Here is a 12,550-nt window from a genome sequence, read left to right on the forward strand (position 1 = left end):
TTGTTTGGAAATCATATCCTAACTTTAATTAGGAAGAAGTTAAAAATTTATGAATGGTGCTATTGTTAAAAATTCTTAAAAAAAAACGGAGTTTGTCAATAAAATCGTACCACAAGTTATGTAAGTTTGTTTGAATATCTAAAAATTAAGACATGGAAGGAGTCATTGGATATCAATACAGAGATTCATGTTTTGCCTCTATATGCATAATTAATATATATATATAAACATACCTGAAGCGAAAAATAAATAGTTATTGATTAAATGAAAAGAAGTTTCACATCAAATTTGTAGAAACATAGATATAAAGCAGCTTAAGAAACATAAGTGATCACTAAATTACATATTAGCTTAAAATTTGTAAAATCTTACAATATTTATTTAAAAATGTTTGCTATAATAACGTCTCCTTCCATATATATTAACAATCATGCGTACTCAGTTGCGGTAACAAAGAACATATGAAAATAATCCTATGAAAAGAAAAATGAGAAAACTCTATTTTGAACTAAATGCTTTAAAGTCATAAAAAATGGATAGAGAGATATGTAATCTCCATAAATGTGCAGAGCAATGTGTAGAAACTACATGACATTATTTTGTCAATGCAAAAAGATACAATTTTGACAAGAATATGAAAACGGATCACAGTATAACCCCAACATAAGAATACAACCCAATTTCATAACAACATACACACCTAGGATATTATTTTCTTAACTTAAACTCCAGAAAAGTCTACATAAAAAGTTCATCAATCACAACAATGCTAAACAACAATGTCAAATGTTGATCTTAAGATTATTTAAGTTTATGAATGCTTTTCCATATTTAGAGTGAAAGCTATAAGCACAAAATATGATTTTTTTTAAGACGACACGTATTAGATGACATACATTTAGATGACTATTAAACTATATTATTATTTTACAACACATTGTAACAGTTTTAGTGTCACTTTTAAGTATTATAGCGAATCTTATTTTGAATCTCATATGATCCAGTCAAGAGAGGTCATGTTAAATCCTCGCATTTTCCCTTGGTTTCATGACATAACTAATGATATAATTTCAAGATTACTATGGTTGGAGTCTTGAACATGTTATTCCAAGGAGGAATATACAAAGTGTTACGTGCGAGAATAGGGCATCACTCCTACATTGATGTGGCTGGTCCAGCTTGGTTGCAGTCAATGCTTGCTCAAGAAAGCGGAAATGCTTGAAACCCGTATCTACCATCAAACATCTACCAACAACATCATATGAAGCAGGTAAAAGAATATACACACACGATGTAAGAGTTTATTTAGAGATACTGGTGATTCCATGATTACAAACAATTTTGAATTCATACGCGCCGGAATACCACTAGTCATGTACTAAAAGGTGAATATGGAGTGTTTCTAGCCTGTCCACGTAAGCTAATATATTTGACCAATCAAAACATTCCAATAATACACGCCGGCAAAAAAATCGGGTAGCAGATCTCTAGCTTACGTACGGACTATGTTTGATGGGCTTCTCCGGTTCGTGTTGGGCTTTGCTACCCAGTTCGAATAAAAAAAAACTTCAACGCAAGACGGATAACACGAGGCCTCTACTCTTCTCGCTCTTCGTCTTCACCTTTCTTCACCATCGTTTCAGTTTTCCCGATCCAGAACTCCACAATCAATACTCCACTACATCTCCATCCATCAATTCCTTCTTTATGATTTCCATTCCGTTTAGATTGGTTAGGGTTTAGATCTCGATTTGCTCAATTTGTTGTTCGTTTGCTTTTGTGGGTGGTTACAGTGAAAGTGTTATTAGCTTAAACGATGGAGAAGGTGTGCGAAGAGCTAGACAAAGTCAAAGCCGCGAATGAGAAGCTCAGAGGAAACTTCAGAGCCAAAACGAAGCTTCTTGAGAACCTAAAGAAGCTTCAGAACAAGCAGTTGATAGAGATTCAAGAGGCGAGATCTGTAATCGAGAAGCAAGGTTATGAATCCGAGGAGACTCTAATGCGCGAGGAAAAGGACTATTATGAGGAGGATTCATCAGAAAAGGAAGAACCTTTTGATGGGCCATGGAGCAGAAAGGTAAAAGATAGGAAGTCTGCGCAGAACAAAAGTGCCCGTCATTCAGGTTCTGTTGTTGATTCAGGTTTGGAGTTTCCTAGGCAGTGGCAGCCGCAGCCTACGGTTGTAGAACAGGATAGATATGGCAAACCAAAGTCCAAACCGAAGACAGCAACACTGAAATTTCCTTTTGATAAAACGTCTGTTGGGCCATATGCTTCAGGTTGTAATGGGTTAGGTATGACCTCTGCATACAACACCTCTTCTCTCGCTAGGCACAAGTATGGTTCTCATTTGGTTCTTAGGTCAGAAGATAATATGGATGATGATGACCAGGATCCACTCTTTGGAACAGGTTCTTGGCAGGATCAGGATATTGTTGTTAGAAAGAAATCTGGATTCTTGAGGCTTGGAAAGAAACATAAGTTTTCCAGGGAGGGAGAAATGAATTCCGAACATTTCATGGGTCCACCATATTCAGCAAGGCAGTCCCACAGCAATGTTGCAAAGTCAAGCAAATATGCAAATCAAATGAAGCCCGTAAAAGGTAGTCTGGCAGACCTTCGTGGGGACTTCTATCGGCATGCGAAGTATCATGGAGATGGATTTTCGGTGGACCCCAGATATATATCTGATGACGTGACAGACTCTTACCCAACCAATCTCGCGGTATAAGCCATAACCGCCACACCCCACAAAACCACGCCGATCTTGCTTATGCCACGTGATCCATCAGTACACAGCCTCGATTTGTACAGACAACACCGATAAACCATTCCCTTGGCTTCGGCTCAAATAAAAACATTTCTTACCAGATCCTACACTTGATCCCTTGCACAGTTTTCCTTTCGGACTCCAGTACTTCCCGGTTCACAATCCCATAATGAAAAACTCATCTAGTTCTCATTGACTCAGTCACGGTTATGTCTTGGAAACTCAGCAGTTCCCACGACATCAGTTCATACAATATGTACCTAACAGACAGACGTCCTACAGACATGTGATGGTAAACTCTCACTAGTTCCCATCCATGCTTTCACCGCGATCGGAAACCTACAGTAGTGAACTCTTTGAGTTCCAGTGACAGTACAATTATGTCTTGGAAGGTACATCTCCCACAGACATCAGATTGGGTTTCCGCAGACAGTAGTACAGACACGCGATGGCGAACTATTCTAGTTCCCACCGACGCGACAACAATTACGTCTTGGCAACTCTCCGGTTCCCACAGACGTCAGGACAAAACACGCGATGACAGACAGTCACGTCTTGGAAACTCTCGGTTTCCATAGACGCCAGGACAGACAGTATCAGAACAGTTATGCCTCAGCAAACCCACTCGGTTCCTAAGGACATATCATCAACACTAACACTAGGGTTTCAGTATTCCCACTTGTCCAGTTAATCAGACACTTAGTCTGGTCCAGCATTATCATTCTAAGTCATCGAGCAGCCGTCTTACAATCAAGCTAAGTCTTAATGAGCATCTCAGCCATAAGCACCTAGACTGATCTAGACTCTCGCATGAAAGGAATTAATAATCTAAACTCAAATGATCGTCCCAAATCATCGAGCCGTCCTCCCAAAATCCGGCAAGCCTTAGCAAGCGTCACAGCCCCTAAGCACCTTGTCTAATCTAGACGCTGATGATAGGATCCGATCATTTACTACTTTTGAAACTCTGACCACAACTCATCATCTATGGCATCTTGTACCTCTAAGTAGATTCTTGATTACCTAACAAGTCTTTGGCAAGTACACCTGACTTCCAATCTCTTGTTCCGATAATCTCAACTCTCGGACCGACAAACCTAGCAAGACGATCAAGCTTAGTCAACCTTGACAATTTCTTTGTCCAGTTCCTATATCCAGACTTGCCTACACCCACCACTTGCTAAGTGTAAGTCTCACTCAGATTTTTCCAAAAAATCTTTTTATGAAACTTCCAGTTCCATTTTCCCGGACCAGCTTGTCCATTACCTTGAAAACCTTAGAATCCGTCTAAGCATTCTCAACAGACGTTCCATTCGGATGTAAGTCTCCGTACTTCACATTCCAGCATCCGTGCCTTGGCCATTAGTCCTTAGGCTCTTCCATGGACGACTAGTCCAATTCAGTTTTCCGATTTCCTGACTCTCTCAGGTTATCTCTTAGCAAACCATCCATTGCCTTAACCCGTCCTTAACCCGTTCATTGAGATACTATCTCAATTCTCGGACCACCTGTCCAACTCAGTTCCCGTTTACAACATCCGGCTCATCCGTTCGGCTATCTTGCCTTGAAGGCCTTCCGTCTGAAGTCCCCCTTTCAGATCCAGTTACGGACGTCTTGTCCATACGGAATTAAACTCGTCAGCTCCTTGGCTCCATATCCGACATCATTGTACTTGACAGTTCATTGTTTTACTTTGACATTTTTGAATCATCTTTCGCCTTCTCGAACACATCTTGGTTCTTCTTTACTCCAGTCTGCTTAACCTTCCTTAAGCTTCAGAAATCTCTTAGTCATTCCTTCCCGTTTCTTCACTTCAGAATCCGGATCCATTGATTTTAGTAAACCTCTATGTTGTTTCCAACACTTAGAATAATTTCTTGGATAACTCTCACGAGTAATCCAGAACACCTTAAGCAGTCCGATCATTCTCCAAATGATCTTAACTCAGATTTCATTTAACCAATCTAATCATTCATCAATGATCTTATTTCCGGTTTCTTTCCAGTTAAACTTCTAACTTACATTTGCCCATACCAAGTGTAAGTTCGACTTGATCACTCCCAAGATCAAGTCTCTCGTCCGTTCTCCAATGCTTGTGCTTAGCATTTTCCACGTCCGTTCGGTCTATACAAATCTTGAATAATCCTTCCATCTCTGTCCTAGAACCGTAATCGCTCTGATACCACTTGTAGGGCCCTGACCCGGCTTACCTTACTGCCGGTTCGTCCTCAGTTCACTTGCCCCGACTCAAACTAGCCCTTTACGAAATATTCCCTCTACTTACGGTTTTTAACCAACTTTCCTCTAAGAGGTTCAATTCAGATCCGAGTGTTCGCTAAGTCTATCCAGCATCCTAGCGAATCACTACAACAGACAGTATAATAAACATGTACCTTACTGCCTCAGTGCTTTGTTATCTGAAAATCCATCCATACACTCCGTCCTTGCTGTCTTCCTGCTTCCCATCATTCTTATCCAGCCAGCTCGATCAGATACTTAACTGAATCCCCTTGTTCCTTAGTCACTCATCCAACCATCCCCACGTGATCCAAGTAAACAAAGAGAGACGGCTTGGTCTCCAACCAGCCATCCAGAACAGACAGTACGCCAGCCATGCTTAGCGTCCCAGAATTAGACCCAGATCACACACGGATCAGTCAGTACACACTCGGCTCCACAGCCCCGTAACCAGTCAGTAACACCTTGCCTCCATCCAGTACAAGTCTCGGTCCAGTCACCACCGATCCATCAACACTCGGCTCTATACCATAGCCGGTACAAAATGTTGAGACTCGATCCGAGTTCTAAACGCCAGTATCATATTCTAGCACTATACATCCGTTAACCGCCTCCGGTAACTCTTACCCTTGATCCACAACCATCAGAACGATCGCCCCCAATCAGAACTCTGCCCTCAATCCACGGAAGCCGCCTGATCAGTCTCCCTTGAACTCGCAAACAATCGTAACAGACTCTTACCCAACCAATCTAGCGGTATAAGCCATAACCGCCACACCCCACAGAACCACGCCGATCTTACTTATGCCACGCGATCCATCAGTACACGTCCTCGATTTGTACAGACAACGCCGATAAACCATTCCCTTGGCTTCGGCTCAAATACCATCGACTGTAAGTACCGCATCCCCGGATCTCCAGACTCGAACTGGTCATGAAATGAACCAGAACTCCTCGCAGAAGGGCAGACAGACCTGCGCCCGCCATTACAGACTCGGATCGGCCTTCCAGCCATCTTTTTCTGTCCGCTCCTATCCCTTTCTCCTCCCTCTCTTTCTCTGCATTTCTGTCTAGAAAAAAACCGTGTTCCCCCCATCAGTCCACGAAATTCAGAAAAATAAAAAGGAAGTTCTGGACGGTTTCTCCTTTTCCCAACCGTCCTTAACTGCTCCCAGTATCTCTCCTGGCAGTTTTCCTTTTCTTTCCGCTCTCCCTCTCCTGTTGTCTCTCCAGAACCTTCTCCAGCAGAGATGTCCCTCTCTGATCCATGAAAATCAGATTAAATCAGTGGTTGGACGGTTTCCACCCCAAAACTGTCAGTCCATAACCGCTCCCGCGCCCATTTAATTCATAAACTGCCCTCGAGCAGTTTCTTTCTCGGTTCCGTAACTACCTTAGCAGTTCCCGAACCCATAAACCGTCCCAGTCAGTTAAGTGGTCCGGCAACCACTCAGAACCGCCCTATAACTGCTTCACTAACTGCTTATTAACCGCTCCGGTAACCACTCAGTAACTGATCTCGGTAACCGCTCATGTAACCGTCCTGATAACTGCTCGGTAACTATTCCAGTAACCGTTCCCGCCTTTTTCCTTGGCTAATCAGTTCATGTTTAGCTCTGTATCCGTTCCCGCCAGAACGTATATTAATCAGTCTGTTGGCCGACTAACTGATCTCGGATGACAAGTCCAACTGCATTGTCTGACTCTGTCCAGCTTAGTCCGACAAGCTCAACTGCTTTGTTCGGACATACTGTATCGTCTTAACCTGACCAGTACTATCCATATGACATGTCCATCATGTCTGTCCCGTCTGATCAGTCCGACCTTGGACTGATCCAGTTCAGACTGCGGGATGGGGATGCTACACGGAGCCCCGCGCAAGCGCGGAAACGTTAGCATAACCGAGATTGTGGAATTACAAAGTGTTGATGGTGATGGTTTGTAGAGTTTGAGTATAGATGTAAAGGTTGTAGAAGTGTTAGGAGTTGTTTTAAGAGAAGAGGGTTGGTGTATTTTCTATTATTATGCTTAGTGCAGATGTGGAAAGTTATTCGGTGGGGAAAAATTATTGATTTAGAAGAAAACGTAGCATTGACATTAGGTGAACCTTTTCGTAACTATTAAACATAAGAAACAGTTATAAGCGGATGAAGTAGATTGGAGTAATGTGGTTTTAAAAAACATGAAACAGAGAAAATCTTGAAATGTCTTGAAGAAGCAATGCATAGCAATTAAAGGTACTGATAATTAAAAAAACGGAAGCAAAGTTGGGTTGACGGATCACAGCGTAGTAGCTTCACTCACGAAAACGTTTGCGGTTACCATAATTCACTTGACCATCGGCTGGATTTGGATCATACGCTTCGCCTTCAACCAAGGCACCGGCGGAAGCAGATGTTTCACCACTCTCTCCACCAACAATTGAAGCTTCTTTGGTGTTGAAAGTCTGGTTAACGAATGAACATGTGTTATAGTGTGTCAGTTAATTTAAAATTTAACGGTATCATATTATAATACCTCAGGTTCGATGTGGTCACTTATTCCACAAACAGTGAAATTGCGGTGGTTTGGGTGAAATTGAACGGGGTAACACGTATCTGGAACACAAATTCTTTTCCACCAAACTCTCCTATACACTGTGGGAGCTGCTCGCCCCCACCACCATTCATCTGTTTTGTATAATTTTTATATTTTTTGAAAACAAACCTGTTCCACAATTAGAGTTGCGGCATCTTTCTTTACGAGACTAAGCATCTCTATGTCGAAAACCACAAAAGTGGCATTGTCATTCCCATCATAAACAGACAATTCAACACGGTACCTGAAAAAAAAGGGATTTAGTGAGCAATGGAAGGAAGTGGTCTCCAAGAAACAATGATTCTGATACTAAACTGTTTAAAATGCTCAATTTATAACACCGCTGACGTTGGCATTAACACAACGGTTGCAACGTAGAGAATTTCCTGATTGATCTAACTTTCTGCTGCAGCCAGTGCATGAAACAAAAGACCACCCATTCTGTTGGAGAACCTCAAGCACTCGAGCCTTGTAGATGAACTCTGCTTCCTGGGTCTAACAAGCGAACATCAAAACATCTTATAAGACTAATTTCAACTTAGACGACATTTCCTACTTTAAATAAATATTATTGTTACCTGCTCATCAGAGTTGGAGATGAATTTGTTGAGATCTCTAATGGAGACATGTTCCTGGTATCGATGCAAGGAAAAGCTTCACCAACTGGTCCTCCTAAGCTGAAAGCGAAATCATATATGTTAGAAAGTGACTAATTCAAGATTAATGTAGTCAAAGTGGAATATTACCTAGCTGTGAACTGGGTGATGGCTGGAAGATTCACGTCGAAATAAAATTATGTGGCTGGGGTGGAGTTGAGGTACAAATTTCCTACAGAGAGTAAGTGTTTGGGTTGCATAATAAATTAAACCCTAAAATAATTGAATTTACCAAAAGCAGTTTGAACCAAAATTTTTAAAAGATCTTACAAACCTCCAAAGATTTTTGGATTCACAGTTGTGACCACCATGACAGACTGTGTTCTTTCGCCTGAGCTGATGAATCCCCGAAAGGTTGCCACAGCTTCATCCCATAAGGACAGATACACCACAACATTACTGCAAAAAAGTTGTTTTAATGACGATGCCACATCCATAAAAGTTTTCCAAATAAGTTTTTGTTAGCTTATGGTTCGATGACGAAGCGGACAACAACTCGAGTCATCACTGTAGCGTCCTTAAGATCGGAACCTTGGACGGAACGAATCATTCCTACAACATCTACAACGTTGAACACATATACTGTCTCAGTCTAAGACCATAATTAAGACATACAATTTTAAAACTGAATAAACTTATTTCGACAATCATATATAAGAAATAAACCTGGGAGTTCCAAGTTCGTGTTAGCAAGTGCTTGAAGATGCTCAAACTTCCTGAGCATGAATTTTTGGAGGTTGATAATGGGAGCATTGACCAGGACTTCATCAATGGTTGTTTGTGGCAGGAACCGGATCACGAAAGGATTGTCTGTGATCTTGTACATGTTAGTGCATCTAGCAACCTCAAAGCCTGAAACTTTGACGATGGAACCACTTCGTAAACCTGGGCGGTAGTGACCGGAGCGAGCAGCAGGTATAAACCCATGGATCACAGAATTCTGAGAACAAAACAAAAAATAAACATGTGAATAAATGGAATCAAACGGTTGGTCTTTCTCTAAAAGTTCAAACATAAATAAAAAAAGTTTGATCGTAAATACATGGAACAGTACCTGCTCATCAAGGAAAAGCAAGGTGATTCCCATGAATTTACCTTGCTTCTTAATGTTTCTGAAGTCCCAAAAACGAAGGAGGCGAGCCACAACGAACTGAGTAGATCGATCCAGGCGGAGATCGTCAAACGATGTCGGGGCAACAACGGCGGGAGCGGAGGAAGCCATCTTTGAGAAAATCTTTGGAAGCTGAGGGAAGAAATTTTAAGTGAGAGTGATTAAGAGCGATCCCCACAGCCTCATCCATCTCCTATTTAAAGAATTAAGAATTATCAGACGAAGAATACCAAAACGTTACAGAGTTTATTGTAATTAAGACACAGTTAAGAATACATTGAGGGTGGAGGAAGGCAAAGAGATGAGAAGGGGTGGCTTTACAAAACAACTGGAACAAAATCGGTAACTTCAACAATGGAAGAAGAAAACGATGATGCCCTAGAACTAAACGCGTCGTTTTCTTTCAATTATTCCATGAATTATGCAATAACACATACCCAACCAACAGCCCATACGATATATTTCAGAACACAGAAGCCCAAACCCAAAATCATATAATCAAACCAAACGTAAATCACGCGAGACCCACATACAATATACCCTTCCAAATAAAACAGGAAACACGCGGACCCACAAAAATATACTCTTCCAAATAAAACAGGAAACACACAGGACCCACAGACAATAAAAGAAATCTGACGTGGACCCTCTAAAAAGAGAGGAAAGTCCCTCATTATATATACTAGTGGTTTTTCCGCGCTACGCGCGGAACAATTGTTTATTGTTTTTATAAATATTTTGTTTATGTTGTACATTTTTTTTTACTATGGAGGTTAGTATTGGTGCTTAGTTTTTCATGAAATCAGCAACCAACATTTTGCTATACATGATGATATTAAGTTTTGTTTTAATTGTGCGACTTTTATTTTACAATTATGTTTTATATATATTATTAATTTTTGTAATGTATATGAGATTCATGATCAAAATTGTGAATAATGTGTATTAGGTTTAGGAGAAGATAATTTCTATTAGGTTTAGTAGTGTGAAGATATATTGGAAGGAAATGGTGAATTGTATGTTATAGTCTCAGTATTTGAAGTTTAAATTTAGAAATTTAGCTTTGATTTATGTTTGAAATGTATTTGCTTTTCTATATTATTGTTATGAAAAAGTAATGCTGGAATGAAAAATATATATTTTTGGAGATAAATTATTTTAAAAAAATTATTTTGCATTTAAATTTAAACAATTGTAAAAAGCAATACAAAAAATAAACTGAAATTTAAACATAATAAACCTCATATTAATTTTGTGTAATCAGAAATCAAATATTACTTTCTCTACATATGGTCAACTTATGTTTGTACGAAACCATTGATTAATGCAAGAAAAATAAAAAATTATGTTCCCAAAACCTTAGAAGATGCACCTCCGCCGTATCTGAGCAACGGTCTGCTCTTAAGTTGGCAAGAAGAACGTAGGAAGACGACATATCTGAAGGCGTCTATCGGATTGCTTAAGCCGTAAGATATCTCAATGGTGCAGATCTTTATCGCTCCAAAACACTTATTTATAGCTCGACCTTGGATATGTTACAAATGCAGCTTGTTAATGAGAATAAATGAGACGGAGTGGAAAGAAAGGTGGGGTGAAGCTTAATGATTGAATTAAAGGTTGATTTTAAGTGAAAGAGAAGACGTTACAGGAAAACGCAGTCGGGAACGATGGAAGGTGAAGGCGTCGATCAGCTGAAGATGGCACACCTAACTCTAAACACAAACGGGCCGCATATATCAAAGTATGGACTAAGAAATAAATAGAAATGCCCAATAAATAATCAGAAAATCCAGTTAATCCGCGAGCCAGAAACACCAAAGAAAAAAGAAGAAAAAAAAACCACGAATTGGAAGAAAAAGAAAAAAGAAGAAACTCTCTCTATGGTCGACACGTGTCGCAAAATGGAGATAAAAAAGATGATGTGACGTATTGTGGATAGTTTATCTTCAATTTTATTATTATAGATATGTATATTGTTTTTGTTAGGAAAATATTGAACAAATTTAGGATGTTTAGTTAAGTGTCTCATAAATAGTCTAATATAATTTTGTATGGTAGATAAAAAATAGGGCAAATCTCCAAAATAACACATTTCTAAGTTTATATCACAAAAATAGCACCCAAAAACTAAAATGACCAAAATAGCATTTTATTTTTTGAAAAATTTAAAATTTTTTTATTTTTCAAAATTTGAAATCTTATCCCCAAAATCCAAATTTCCAATTCTAAAACCTAAACCCTAAACCCTAAACCCTAAACCCTAAACACCACCCCTTAACTCTAAACCCTAATGTCTACACTAATTTGCTATAGTGGTATAAACATTTATTTATTTGTTTTGATAAAACATTAAGTGCTAAATAAAAACTCTTTCTATTTCGGTTTATTTTTTGAATGGGTCAGAGTAAGTGTTGAAACTAAACCTGGTTTGCCCTTAATGTTCTGAATCCACTTTGAGAAACCAAGATCCGCCCCATCATCTTCAACATCCACCCCACCACTTTCCAACCCTGAGATTATCCAATACCATCAAATCAAAAATCAAAACGATGAAAGCTAAAACCATTTTCAAAACAACCATGGAGAAGGTTTTATTCAGAAACGATGGGGTTAGACTTGGATCCAGCTAAACCAGCTTTGACAAGCGCGTAAAAGACACAAACTCGACCAGCCCACAAGACAGGGGTCTCGAGCAAGGAAGCACGAGCAGACCCATTTGAGGCTTTCTTCGTGGAACGAAAGATCCGTTGGAAAGTTGTTAACTTGGAATCAGGAAAGATTGACTTTTTAAGAAGTAAAGCAGAGGAAGGCTTGAAGAGAGTAGGAACCGTCGAATGGCATAATCATATTTTTGATATCACTGATTCATTATTCTCAGCAAATTGGCTAAAGAGTTAACTTAAGACTATTCAAATGAGATTAATTTTTTTGTTGTGAATGAAGAGGGGAACTTGTATGTATTATTAGGTCGACCAACTGGTCTTTATATACATATGGTAATGACGGTCTAAGTACTGGATCTACATGAGATCGTACTTATCCTTAACTAGATAATGACTAGCAATACGTAAGATAAACACCAACTATAATGTAGATAAACACAAGAGTAGATAGGCGCCAGTATGATCCTGCGGATGGGCTTGGCCCGTCTTGCTACACGGACTGATAAATGGGTCGATCACTAAATGGTTTATAACA

General features: G+C 39.6%; 1 protein-coding gene across 8 annotated transcripts; it reads right to left on the minus strand.

Annotated features, from left to right (window-relative positions):
• Positions 1–523: 523 nt before the first annotated feature.
• On the minus strand, positions 524–12,275 carry LOC106342954. 8 transcript variants are annotated; one of them, XR_001269903.1, is made up of 9 exons: positions 11,776–12,275; positions 9,296–9,545; positions 8,908–9,181; positions 8,516–8,802; positions 8,332–8,413; positions 8,164–8,262; positions 7,901–8,080; positions 7,715–7,829; positions 528–1,231 (listed from the first exon to the last, which is right to left on the minus strand). XR_001269903.1 is itself a non-coding variant. In XM_013782025.1 (8 exons), exons 1-5 carry the CDS (start codon positions 11,931–11,933, stop codon positions 8,708–8,710), a joined length of 648 nt encoding a protein of 215 aa, XP_013637479.1. In that variant the 5' UTR covers positions 11,934–12,275; the 3' UTR covers positions 524–1,245; positions 8,164–8,262; positions 8,332–8,413; positions 8,516–8,707. The 8 variants fall into 8 exon arrangements, 2 of the variants coding, with proteins under 2 accessions (XP_013637479.1, XP_013637480.1); XR_001269902.1 differs by having other exon boundaries at positions 529–1,245; XR_001269905.1 differs by lacking the exon at positions 528–1,231 and adding an exon at positions 7,175–7,454 and having other exon boundaries at positions 7,526–7,829; positions 9,337–9,545.
• Between the last annotated feature and the right edge of the window lie 275 nt (positions 12,276–12,550).

Source organism: Brassica oleracea, chromosome C4 (assembly GCF_000695525.1).
Source record: "Brassica oleracea var. oleracea cultivar TO1000 chromosome C4, BOL, whole genome shotgun sequence".
Taxonomy (NCBI): domain Eukaryota; kingdom Viridiplantae; phylum Streptophyta; class Magnoliopsida; order Brassicales; family Brassicaceae; genus Brassica; species Brassica oleracea.